At 47.9% G+C, this 13,387-nt stretch overlaps 1 protein-coding gene across 5 annotated transcripts; it reads left to right on the top strand.

Moving 5' to 3' along the window:
* The first annotated feature begins 4,773 nt into the window (after nt 1-4,773).
* CD37 (CD37 molecule) lies at nt 4,774-13,260 on the top strand. Of its 5 annotated transcripts, none has more exons than XM_081215880.1 (9): nt 4,774-8,072; nt 8,323-8,397; nt 8,504-8,576; nt 9,497-9,621; nt 9,744-9,818; nt 10,373-10,477; nt 11,131-11,367; nt 11,715-11,798; nt 12,867-13,260. In XM_081215880.1, the coding sequence occupies exons 1-9, from the start codon at nt 8,010-8,012 to the stop codon at nt 13,239-13,241; spliced, it is 1,212 nt and encodes a 403-aa protein (XP_081072006.1). In that variant the 5' UTR covers nt 4,774-8,009; the 3' UTR covers nt 13,242-13,260. The 5 variants fall into 5 exon arrangements, with proteins under 5 accessions (XP_081072006.1, XP_081072008.1, XP_081072010.1 ...); XM_081215882.1 differs by having other exon boundaries at nt 4,774-7,700; XM_081215884.1 differs by having other exon boundaries at nt 12,862-13,080.
* The last annotated feature ends 127 nt before the right edge of the window (nt 13,261-13,387 follow it).

Here is a 13,387-nt window from a genome sequence, read left to right on the forward strand (position 1 = left end):
GGAGGCAGAAGTATACTTGACAGGTTCTTGAAACAGCAAGGAAGCCAGTATGGCTGGATCCCAGTGACTGAGGGAAGGGTGGTAGTAGGTGGAATGAGAGAAGTGGCAGGGGCCAGAGTATTGTATGGAGGCCCTCAGAGGTCATGATGGGAAGCTGGGGTTTTTTCCTGAGTCAGATAAGAAGCTATTAGAGGGTTCTGAGTCAAGAAGTGACTCATGTTTTAACAGGAGGATCCCTTTGGCTTCTGGGCGGACAATAGGATGTGTGGGCTAAGGGTAGCTTCCGGTGGCTCAAGGCATTCCTTGACTTGTATCTGCATAACTCCAATCTCCACCTCTGTCTTCTCCTTCTCCTCTAGGAGTGCCTTTCCTCTGGGTGTCTCTTCTAAGAACATTTGTCTTTAGATTTAGGTCCCACTCAGATAATCCAGGATAATCTCATTTTGAAATCCTTAATTACATCTTCAAAGACCCTTTTTCCAAATAGGGTAAAAAAAAATAGGGTCACATTCACAGGCTCCAGCAGTTTGGACAAGGATATATATTTCGGGGGACTACTACAGTAGGCCTGGGATGAGGACTTAGAATAGGTTAACAAATTCCCAGCTGACACTGATGCTGCCTGTGTGGGGACCACAACCAGTGATGCAGAGAAGTCAAGTAATATGGGGACCAAGAACTGACCACATGGGTGTCATTGGTGACTTTGACAAAAGTGGTTTTGGTGAACGAGTCAGAATGAAAGCCTTATTGGAGTAGATTCAAGGAAGACTTGGAAGAGTGGATTATAAGCTAATATTTTGGATATGTTGGGTTAAATAAAATATATTATTAAAACTAATTTCAGGGCTTCCCTGGTGGCGCAGTGGTTGAGAGTCGGCCTGCCGATGCAGGGGACACGGGTTCGTGCCCCGGTCCGGGAAGATCCTGCATGCTGCGGAGCAGCTGGGCCCGTGAGCCATGGCCGCTGAGCCTGTGCCTCCGGAGCCTGTGCTCCGCAACGGGAGAGGCCACAACAGTGAGAGGCCCGCGTACCGCAAAAAAAAAAAACAACTAATTTCATCCTTTTTTTTAATGTTTGTACTGGTGTGATCTGTAATAATCAAAAAACAGGAAACAACCGAGATGTCCATCAATAGTTGAATGCATAAATAAATTGCGGGATATTCAGACAATAAAATACTTGAAAGTGGTGAGGATATAAGAACTATTGCTACTTATTCCATTGATGAATCTCATAATGTTGAACAAAATTAAGTTAAACACAAAAGAATAAATACTGTATGATTCCATTTATATCGTGAAAAACAGGCCAAAGCAAAATATAGCATTATAAGTCAAGAGGAGTGGGATAGTGATTTGCAAGGGAGAAAGTGGTTTCTGGGTCAATGATGATGTTGATCTTCATTACATGGGTATTAACACTGTGATAGTTCATTGAGCTGTACATTGTGTTTTGTGAACATTATTATATGTGTCATTCTTCACCATAAGAGGTAAAAAAATAACATTATGCACTCAAAACTACTAAAAGAAAATTTGAAAGCATGGGAGTTTATCACAGATCTGAATTTTGATGCTGGCTAAAATGCAGTGACAGGTATTTTACCTGTAGCCGTCAGGATTATTAAAGCTAGTTGCTTTAACACACAACCCTATTTACTAATACTAACAAACAAACTTTATATACTAATAAAATATTATATAGATTAATGCAATAAATTCTTACATACATAAAGTCCAAAAGGCTCGCTTCCAAGGAGAAACCAGGGACCTAAGCTCTTTTATCTCTCAGCTCTCCCATCCTTAAGTCCTCCAATAAATTCTCAGCTTACAGACAGCCAATGAATGAATGAAGAGAGATAAGGTAAAAATTGTACAGGACATTTTATAGCCGGGTCCACAAGTGCCCTACATCACTCTGTACCCACTTCACTGGCCCAAGACCAGTCACATGGCCTCAGCATCACTGCAAGAAGGCATGGGAAATGTAGTCTTCCTGTGTGCCTAAGAAAGAGGAAACCAAATTGGTGAGCATCTAGCAAACCTCTGCCACCTTCCTTTGGATCTCCAGGTACTCATGTACTCATCTCTGAGGAAGGGAACAGTGGGTAGAAAAGTGGAAGATTGGTGTATTAGTTTCCTGTGACTGCAAGAACGAATTATCACAAACTTGGTAGGTTAAAACAACAGAATTTTACTCTCACACTATTCTGGAGGCCGAAAGTCCAAAGTCAAGGTGTTGACAAGGCTGCACTCCCTCTGGAGGCTCTCGGGGAGAATCAGATAATTGCCTCTTCCAACTTATGATAGCTCCAGGAGTTTTTTGGCTTGTGGCTACATAACTCCAATCTCTGCCTCTCTCTTCACCTGGCATTCTCCTCTTCTCTCTGTGTCTTCCTATGTATCTCTTATAATATAGAACACTTGTCATTAGATTTAGGGCCTGAATAATCAAGGTTGACCTCATTTTGATATCTTTAACTTAACTACATCTGTAAAAAAAAGCTTTTCCAAATAGGATCACATTCCAGGCCATGGACATATCTTTTTTTTGGGGGGGTCACCATTCAACACATGACAATCATTTCAGAGGCAATTATAATTATTTGTGTGGAAAATAATAAGATCCTGGATTAGGATGGTAGCCATGGAGTTCAACACGAGTGGATGGATTCGAAATGTATTTTAGTAGTGGAGCATAAAGGACTTCATGGTGGTTTAGAAGTGGGCACTCAGGGGAAGGGGTGGTGAGTCAGTGTCCTAACTGAGATTTAAACATAGGGCTGTGTAACCTAGGTATGAGTTTCAAAAAGTCTCTTTTGGAGCCACGTAGGGAATCGACTGGAGGGGAGAGAATAAGGCCAGGGAAGGGCCTGAGGTCTGGGTCCAGGAGGGAGAACAAAAGTCCTGAGTCAGCCCGAGTCACGAGGACAGAGAGGAGGGGACAGAGTAGAGAATCAGGGTGAAGAAGGGATTGGCTTAGGGACCGATGGGCCATATGAGAAAGAGGGAGAGAGGAAATGAGGACATTACCCAGGGGTTGGTCCACCAAGGAATAAAGAATCTGTGAACTTGAAGACAGATATTTTGACATTATCCAGTCAGAGAAGAAAAAAATAAGAATGGAAAAGAGAGAATTAAGCTTGTTTACATTTTGTTGAGGATTGTTGCATCTATGTTCTAAACTTACACCTCAAGGAACTAGAAAAAGAACAAATAAGCCCACAGGTAGCAGAAGGAAGGAAATAATTATGATTAGACCAGAAATAAATGAAATAGAGACTAGAAAGAAACAAAATAGATGAATGAAACTAAGAGTGGGGTTTTTGACAAGATGAGCAAAAATTGAAAAACCTTTAGCTAGACTAAGAAAAAAGATAAATGGCTCAATTAATAAAATTATAAATGAAAGAGGAGACATAACAAATGATACTACAGAAATACAAAGGATCATAAGAGACTACTATGAGCAATTATACACCAACAGATTAGATAATTTAGAAAAAATGAATAAATTACTAGAAACATACAACTTACCAAGACTGAACCATAAAGTAAATCTGAACAGACCAATAATGAGCAAGGAGATTAGGTCAATAATCAAAATTCTCCCAACAAATAGAAGCCCGGGACCAGATAACTTTATGGGTGAATTCTACAAAACATTTAAAGAAGAATCAATACCAATCATTCTCAGACTCTTCCCAAAAGTTGAGGAGGAAGGAACACTTCCAAACTCATTTTATAAGACCAGCATTACCATAATATCAAAGCCAGACAAGGACACTGCAAGAAAAGAATATTATAGGCCAATATCCTTGATGAACGTAGATGCAAAAAAAAATCCTCAATAAAATACTAGCAAACTGAATTCAACAGCACATCACAAGGATCATACACCATGATTTAGTGGGATGTATCCCTGGGATGCAAGCATGGTTCAACACATGGCAGTCAACACATGTGATATGCCACATTAACAGAATGAAGGATAAAAAGCATATGATCACTTCATTAGATGCAGAAAAGCACTTGACAAAATTCAACATCCTTTCATGATAAAAATTCTCAACAAATTAGGTATAGAAGGAATGTACCTCAACATAATGAAGGCCCTGTATGACAAGCTCACAGCTAACATCACACTCAATGGTGAAAAGTTAAAAGCCTTTCCTCTAAGATCAGGAACAATACAAAAATGCCTACTCTCATCATTTCTATTCAACATAGTACTGGAAGTCCTAGCCACAACTATTAGGCAAGAAAAAGAAATAAAACTTATCCAAATCAAGAGGAAGAAAATTATCTGTTTGCAGACAACGTGATCTTATGTAGAAAACCCTAAAGACACACCAAAAACCTGACTAACAAATTAATTCAGTAAAGTTGCAGGATACAAAATCAACATACAAAAGTCAGCTGCAGACTTCCCTGATGGCACAGTGGTTAAGAATCCGCCTGCCAATGCAGGGGACATGGGTTTGATCCCTGGTCCAGGAGGATCCCACATGCCACGGAGCAACTGAGCCCGTGCACCAGAACTACTGAGCCTGCACTCTTGAGTCCGTGAGACACAACTACTGAGCCTGCACGCCACAACTACTGAAGCCTGCACTCTCTAAGGCCTGTGCTCCACAACAAGAGAAGCCACCACAGTGAGAAGCCCGCACACTGCAACGAAAAGTAGCCCACGCTCGCTACAACTAGAGAAAGCCTGCATGCAGCAACGAAGACCAAATCTAGCCAAAAACAAAAAAAGTCAGCTGCATTTCTATACTCTAACAACAAACTATCTAAAAAAACTTAAGAAAGCAATTCCAGGGGCTTCCCTGGTGGCGCAGTGGTTGAGAGTCCGCCTGCCGATGCAGGGGACATGGGTTCTTGCCCTGGTCTGGGAAGATCCCACATGCCGCGGAGCGGCTGGGCCCATGAGCCATGGCCGCTGGGCCTGCGCTCCGCAATGGGAGAGGCCACAGCAGTGAGAGGCCCGTGTACCGCAAAAAAAAAAAAAAAAAAAAGAAAGCAATTCCATTTATAATTGTATCAAAAACAATAAAACACTTAGGAATAAATTTAACCAAGGAGATGAAAGACCTGTACACTGAAAACTATGACATTGAGAAAAGAAACTGAGGAATACACAAATAAATAGAAAGATATCCCATGTTCTAGGAATGAAAGAATTAATATTGTGAAAATGCCCATAGTACCCGAAGCAGTCTACAGAGTCAATGTAATCCCTATCAAAATTCCAATTTTCACAGAAATAGGAAAAAACTATCCTAAAATTTGTATGGAACTATGAAAGACCCTGAATAGCCAAAGCACTCCTCAGAAAGAAGAACAAGGTTGGAGACATCATACTTCCTAATTTCAAACTATATTACAAAGTTATAGTGATCAAAGGAATATGGTACTGGTATAAAAACAGGCACACAGACCAGTGAAACATAATAAAGAGTCCAGAAATACACCCATGCATATACAGTCTACTAATTTTTGAGAAGAGTGCCAAGAACACACAATGGGAAAAGGACAGTCTCTTCAATAAATGGGAAAACTGTATAAGCACATGCAAAAGAATGAAACTGAACCACTATTGTACACCACTCACAAAAATTAACTTGAAAAGGATTAAAGACTTAAATGTAAAACATGAAACTGTAAAACTCCTAGAAGAAAAACATAGGGAAACAGCTCCTTGAGTTTTACCACATTGGTCTTGGCAATAGTTTATTGGATAAGACACCAAAAGCACAGGAAACAAAAGCTAAAATAAACAAGTGAGATTACATGAAACAAAAGAGCTTCTACATAGCAGAGGAAACAATCAATATATTGAAAGGGCAACCTTTTCAATGAAGAATGTGAGAAAATATTTGCAAACCATATACCTGATAAAGGGTTAATATTCAAATTACATAAAGAACTAGTATCACTCAACAGCAAAAAAGCAAATAACTCAATCTGAAAATGGGCAAAGGACCTGAGTAGACATTTTTTTCCAAAGAAGACATACATGCGGCCAACAGAGGTGTGAAAAGGTGTTCAGCATCACTAATCATGAGGGAAATGCAAATCAAAACCATGAGATTCCACCTCATAACTGTTAGGATGGCTATTATCAAAAAGACAAGAGATAACAAGTGTTGGCGAGGATGTGAAGAAAAAGGAACCATTGTGCACTCTTGTGGGAATGTATAAATTGGTGCAGCCACTATGGAAAACAGTATGGAGGTTCCTCAAAAAATTAAAAATAGAAGCACCGTATGCTCCAGCAATGCCACTCCTGGGTATATATCCAAAGGAAATGATGTCAGTAGCTTGAAGAAATATCTTTTCACTCATGTTCATTGCAGCATTATTCACAATAGCCAAGATATGGAAGCAAATGTCCTTCAACAGATGACTAGATCAAGAAAATGTGATACATCCCTAACCCTAACTTTAATATATATATCACAATGGAATATTATGCAGCCATAAAAAAGAAAACTCTGCCATTTAGGACAACATGGATGAACCTGCAGTGGGGGGAGGGGGAGGCGGCATTCTGCTAGGTGAAAGAAGCCAGAGAAAGAAAAATACTGGTACCATTTATATGTAGAATCTTTTTTTAAAAAAAAATTTAAAGGCCAATTTCATAGAAACAGAAACAGATTGTAGAATGGTAGTTGCCAGGGGCTGGGGAGTGGGGAAAATGGGGAGACATAGGTCTAAGGGTATAAACATTCAGTTATAAGAGGAATAAGTTCTGATCAGAAGATCTAATGTACAGCATGACAATTATAGTTAATAATACAGTTTTGTGTGCTGGAAAGTTGCTGAGAGTAGATCTTAAATGTTCTCACCATACACACACTAAGTTTACTATGTGAAGTGGTGAATATGTTAATTAGCTTGAGCCTGGCAATCATTCCACTACATACATATATGTATATATGTATGTACATATATACATATAAAATCATCATTCTGTACACTTTAAATATGTACAATTATACTTGTCAGTTATTCCTCAGTAAAGTTGGAGGAAAAAAGAAAGCCCCGAGTCAAAAATCAGAATACTATTAATATGAATTGATTTTTGATGACATTAATAAGAAATAATTACATTTGGAGACTTAAAAAAAAAAAGTGGATGAGATCGCTCAAAAGAGAGAGAGGGTACTGGGTCTCTAAGAAGGTCTGGTTTTCCAGGGCCTGGGTGGATGTCAAGATGGTAGGAACATCCATGATGTTAAAAATCCGTGAGGCGTTTAGGACTTGACAAAATTGAGGAGCCTGCAGGGCATCAGGGGAGACTTCAAAGGCTGCTGGCTGCGTGGCTCGGGCCTAGAGACAATCAGGTACTGCATAGCCGGATCTAACGGCCAAGGTCCTGGGCTCAGTCCTGACTCCTGTGGGGCCTGCCCCTCTAGGGGCCTCACTGCAGAAGCAGGAAGTACTGCCCGAGGCTCAGCTTCCGCTCTGGGTGCTCTGGTACCGCCAAGTCACCCCCTCGCACTGGGGACCTTCCCACTTGGGACCCGCAGCACTTTCACTTCCCCCAGGTGCCCAGCCCCTGGCCCAGCACGTGGGAGGACCCTTGGTCTACACTTGTTGCCAAGAACAGGATGCAGACTCCGAGAGAGGGGCAATGACGGGAAGGTGGGGGAAGGGGGTAGATAAACAGAGAAAGAAGGACAGGCACGCAGGTAAGGGGCCAGAAACCAGAGAGGGAGAGGATAGAGACCTGGGTGGGGGAAGGGGACAGAGACCCAGAGGTAAAGAGAGGATAAAGATCCACAGAGAAAAGAACAGAGACCGAGAGAGAGGAGGACAAGAGACTGGGAGGGCCGGGAAGCGGGGACAGAGATGAATGCAGAGATGGCAGAGCTTTGCAGGCGGTGAGGTCAGAGTGTCTGTGAGGTCGGCTGCTGTCCAGGGCCGGCCTGGGGTCCTGGTGCCCAGAGTAGGTGGGTGCAAGTAGATCAGGATTCCCTGTGCGTCCCCCAGCCTGAGCCATGGAGACCTGGGAAGAACTGCCTGGTGTGTCCTTGGTGTCCACCAATTCCAAGGCCCCTCAGGTACTGGTGTGTGCATCCCCGTGGGGCAGGTGAGGGAGATGGGGACAGAGACACAGAAGAAAGTCACCTCGCATGTACAGGGAGAGGGTGGGGCTCTGCCCCTGGAACTTCCTCTTTCTCTGAGTTCTTCCTTTCTCTTCTCTCTCGGCCTCTTCCTATCTCTCTCTCACGGTCTTTCTTTCTGCCTGCGTCCCCCTACTTCCACCACCCCTTCTGTCCCGTCCCTCCCACTGTTCTCTCACGCCTCTAGGAGAAGATGTCAGCCCAGGACAGCTGCCTCAGCCTCATCAAGTACCTCCTCTTCGTTTTCAACCTCTTCTTCTTCGTGAGTTGCCTCCCGGCTCCCCAGCCCAGGCCCCAGCCGCTGCCGCAGCTGCCCAATCCCAAATCCCCCTTTGCCCACCGGCCATGCTCTCCTCTCCTCTCCCCAGGTCCTAGGCAGCCTTATTTTCTGCTTTGGCATCTGGATACTCATCGACAAGACCAGCTTCATGTCCTTTGTGGGTAAGGGAGCTGGGCCAGTCCGGGTGGGCCTTCCTGGAGCAGGCATGAACTGGGCTCCCTTCCAAGGACCTCCTGTGGTCTCCCTCATCCCAGGGAGGCCCATGGTGCCCAACTCCCTGTTCTGATCTCAGGTTCTGCTCCACCACTTGCTACTGCCGTAACTCTCCGAGCCTCAGCTTCTTCCTCTGGCAAATGAGTTGTGCATACCAGTAATAATAATGGCCATTTCTCAGACACTTCCTAGGTGTCACATCTTGGGCAGAGGCTCATCAGATTTTCCCATAAATCTTCCCTCTCTTGAGGCTCAGAGAGGGGAAGTCACTTACTGGATGTCACACAGCAAGGAAGTAGAACAGATCAACACTAATAATAATTGTAGGACAATAACAATGGGGTAATAGTCAAAATCCTAATGGCTCATATATAATAAATGTTTGCCCTGTGTAGAGGACCAGTTAAACACATGCCTCCCATGTGTTGCTCAAAACAACTCTAGGAACTAGATAGCATTATTCCCTAGGTCTCAGGGAGGTCTAGATGGCTGATCCAATGTCACAGAACAAGTGATGGGGCTGAAACTATTGGGGGTGGGTAGGAGCTGACAGAGGACAGAGAGACTGAGAACAAGAGGGAAAGACAGAGACCGGGAAGAAAGAGGGACAGAGATCTAGAAAGAAGGGAACAGAGATCCAAAGAGAGAGAGGGACAGAGACCCACAGAGAGAGGTGGAGAGAATCCCAGAAGGAAATAGAGAGATTCAGGGTGGGACAGGGACAGAGACCCAGAGAAAAGGATGCCAGGGGCCCAGGAAGAGGTCCCCCAGGTTACTGTTCCCCGCTTGGGTGGCGTGTGGGTGTGGAATGGGGCTGCCTGGAGCTGTGCACATGGAACCAAACATCACTGCCTCTCACCTCCCCCAGGCTTGTCCTTCATGCCCTTGCAGATCTGGTCCAAGGCCCTGGCCATCTCAGGAATCCTCACCATGGGCCTTGCCCTCCTGGGCTGTGTGGGGGCCCTGAAGGAGTTCCGCTGCCTCCTGGGCCTGGTGAGTGCCCCTCCCCCCTCCATCCCTAGGCTCATTCACATCTTGCCCTCAAATAGAGCCCTGGCAGCTCCTTCATCCCGCAGAGGGCTTCAGCCTGACCTCTCCACTCTGCCCCTCCCCAGTATTTTGGGACACTGCTGCTCCTGTTTGCCACACAGATCACCCTGGGAATCCTCATCTCCACTCAGAAGGTCCAGGTGAGTTCCCCTTCTCCTCCCCCCAACCCCAGCTAGTGGGTGGTGGAAAGAGACGGAAACAAAGGCAGACAGGGGCTGACATAGACAAAGAGAAATAACAGAGATAGAGAAGACAGAAAGAAACAGAGACACGGAAAGACAGAGACAGATGCAGAGACTGGCAGAAAGACACAGAGAAGGAGCTAGAGACAGGGAGGGCCAGAGAAAGACTCACCGACAGGGACAGAGGAAGAGAGACAGAAATCCAAAGGGAAGTAGGAAAACAAACAAACAAACAAGCCTCGGAGAAACAGAAGGCTCCCAGAAAGAGACAGAAACCGAATGAGATCATGGGAGATAGTGGAGAAACGGAAAGACAGACGATTGAAACAGGCAGAGAGAGAGAGATTTTGAGGGATGGAGACATAGCTAGCCATTCAGCGAAAAACCGAGGCCGACCTGAAGATGCTCAGGGACTACCTGAGGCTGAGACAGCCACGGAGTGGCTGGAGTGGGTTGGGGCAGATGGCGGTGGGGAGGCAGGTGGTGGTTCATCCTCACTCTCGGCCTATCAGCTGGAGCGGAAAGTGGAGGACGTCGTGCTGAAGACGATCCAAACCTACCGCGCCCACCCGGAGGAGACGGCTGCGGAGGAGAGCTGGGACTACGTGCAGTTTCAGGTGCGTGAGGCCCCCACCCACCAGGATCCCTCCCTCTAGCTCTGGGACTCTGACGTGGCTCCGCCCACTGCCTGGAAGGGACGGCCCCGACGCGGCCCGAGCCCCCAGCTCTAGGACCCTAATGTAACCCTACTCACCTACTCCACCTTCAGCCGTGGCGACGTGGCCCAGTCCCCCAGCTCCCAGCTCCTGCAGTGGCTCCGCCGCCCGCCTCGACAAGACTCCACCCTCAGCCCCAAGGCCCTAGCGTGACCCCACTCCCTGCCCAGTAGTGACTCTGGTTCCCAAGGGACCCGGCCCAAGTGAGACTCCATTCCCTGATCACTCACATGACCCCGCCCTCCCATCCATTTGTCCCCTCCCTGAGGCTGAATTGTACTGCCTATCCACTCTTCAGTCCACAGCACGATTCTGCAGCTTCTCCCCCCAGCCCCATGACCCCTAACCCCGTGACTTGTCTCTCCCAACCTCATGTTCCCCTAATGTCTCCTGGCCCTGCCATGACCCCACAGCTCACAGTCCCCCACCCTGCACCCACCACTTAGCCCTCTACTCCCCAGTATGACCTCATACCCATCACCCAGTCCCTTGATCCCCCAAAGCATCTTGCATCCCTCCAGCCCCTGTTCCTCTGACTCTTGTCCCTCTCCTAGCTGCGCTGCTGTGGCTGGAACTCTCCTCAGGACTGGTTCCGTACCCCCAGCCTGAGGAGCAACGAATCGAGAGGGCACCGCGTGCCCTGCTCCTGCTATAACTCATCGGCGACCAACGACTCCGCAATCTTCGATAAGATCTCCTTCCCTCAGTTCAGCCGGCTCGGACAAGTGGCGCGGCCCCGACACTATGCAGACATTTGCTTGGTCCCCGCGAACAGCTACATCTACCGCGAGGTGGGGAGGATTTGGAGCGCAGGACGTAGGAGGGGCCTGACAGGGTGGAGCTACGAGAGAGGGAGGTACTACAAGAGGAGCAGAGCTCCTACAAGGGGCGGGGTCTTTTGAAGGGCGGGGCCTAAAGAAAAGGCCTAGGCGAAAGGGCAGGATCTAGAACGCTGATGCCTGGGGAGGGGGAAGGCTTGGACCGGCCGAAGCGGAGAGACTAGAGAACCCTGGTAACTAGGGAAGGGGGGCGGTACCTGAAAGAAGGGTTAGGGCTGGGCGGAGGAGAACAGTGGGCCCGGGCTTGAGGGCGAATCCCCAAAAGAACCCTACCTGTAGCCTCTCCCCTATATCCCCAGGGCTGCGCACGGAGCCTCCAGAAGTGGTTGCACAACAACCTCATCTCCATAGTGGGCATTTGTCTCGGCGTGGGTCTACTTGAGGTAATCTGGTCCCGCCCCCACTCACGATTGGTCTAGATGGCCCCGCCCCAAATTGCGCGTCCAACCAGTCTCTCAGGGAAAGGCTCATGCGTGGTACAGCGTCAGCTAATCCAGGCCCTCCTGAGGCTCCACCTGGGACGAGGGAGGAGACCTAGCCTCTGTGAGCTCTGATTGGTTGCGCGGAGGGAGCAGGCGTTCCCGCCCTTCCTCGCGAGGCTCCCATTGGTCCTCCTTGGCATATCAGCCTCCTGCTATTGGCCGCAATATCCCTCCCCTTTCCCCTCAGGTGAGTGTGGTGGGGCTGAGTCTACTTCTACCACGCAGCATGCTCCACCAGGAACGCCAGCCGCAGGTGCCGGATGCCTACTGTTCGAACCCCGGGCCCGGCCCGAGCACCGATGGCAGCGGCGGGCGCTATGGTGTGCTGAGCAGCAGCGGGCGTAGCGGCAATCTGTGGGTTGGCTGGGGCATGGCGGGTGCCTGCCCTAACTGGGGGGACGAGGCCCCGCAGGGTAAACTGCCCATGGCCCTGGGGCCCTGGCCTATTTGGGATCAAGACGAGGAACAACCTGAGACCGGGAGTGCAGGCGCGGAGATGGAGGCCGAGATGGAATTAGAGGCCGAGTCGGAGGGCGAGATAGATGAGTTTCCGGAATAAAGGACTTTGGGCTTTCTCCGGATCACGCGGCTTCTCAGACTCTAGACCTATGCTGGACGCAGCTGGACTCCCTCTACCCCACCCTATTCCTTCCTGCTTCAACTCTGCTCCCACCCCTCCCCGGCCCGCCCTTTGGTGTCCTACCCAATGACCTCTAGCCCTTTTACCCTTAATTCCATCATATTCTCCAAACTCCCGTCCCTGAGTCTTTAACAAGTTCTCCCTCTAGTCCCGCCCATCTCCTACCTACTCCCTCTCCACACCTCCCATGACGCAGCCCCGCCCAACTCGCGGGCCCTTATTTTCTTCCCCTGGTCCCACCACCCCCTAGGTTTTTTCCCTGGGGACCCCCGACTCTCCCCGGCAGCCCCTCGACCTCTCTGACCGCGTCTCCTTTCTCTGTAGCTCAGCTTCATGACGCTCTCCATATTCCTGTGCAGAAACCTGGACCACGTCTACGATCGGCTCGCTCGGTACCGCTAGGCCCCGACCTTCCCGAAGCCCCGCCCCGCCCCCCTCAAGTGCCCTGGGCATTTAGTTCCCTGTCGCCTGTAAATATTTGTTTAATCCCCAGCCGGTCCCAGCCATTGAGCCCTCATTCCCCTCGGGAACCCAGATGTCTGCCTGACCCGCTGTTGTCACCTCTCCCGTGGGACCTGGGGTTTCCGGCCACCAGCTTCCTGCCCCTAAAGATACCTCATTTCTTTGCCTCATCTGTCGGTCTACCACCTCCCACTAGATTATTTTTAGCCCAAACGCCAAATAAATCCCCTGCGTTTTGGTAAAATAGCTTTATCCTCTGTCAAAACACAAACCAACACACTTTAGGGGGAGGGGAGGAGAAGGAGGCAACACAGTCTAGCCCCACGGCTCATTTAGAAGAGGACATGAGATTTAAAAGCCTCACCCCACTGCTTGCCCAGCTGAGAAA

Source organism: Mesoplodon bidens (assembly GCF_964165515.1).
Source record: "Mesoplodon bidens genome assembly, chromosome: 18".
Classification (NCBI taxonomy): Eukaryota; Metazoa; Chordata; class Mammalia; order Artiodactyla; family Ziphiidae; genus Mesoplodon; species Mesoplodon bidens.

Bases quoted from the DNA above. Each gene is read 5' to 3' on its own strand.
- CD37 (XM_081215880.1), top strand. From the start codon at position 8,010: ATGGAGACCTGGGAAGAACTGCCTGGTGTGTCCTTGGTGTCCACCAAT. The intron at 8,073-8,322 runs GTACTGGTGTGT...TCACGCCTCTAG, and splicing joins CCAATTCCAAGGCCCCTCAG to GAGAAGATGTCAGCCCAGGA. The intron at 9,622-9,743 runs GTGAGTGCCCCT...GCCCCTCCCCAG, and splicing joins TCCGCTGCCTCCTGGGCCTG to TATTTTGGGACACTGCTGCT.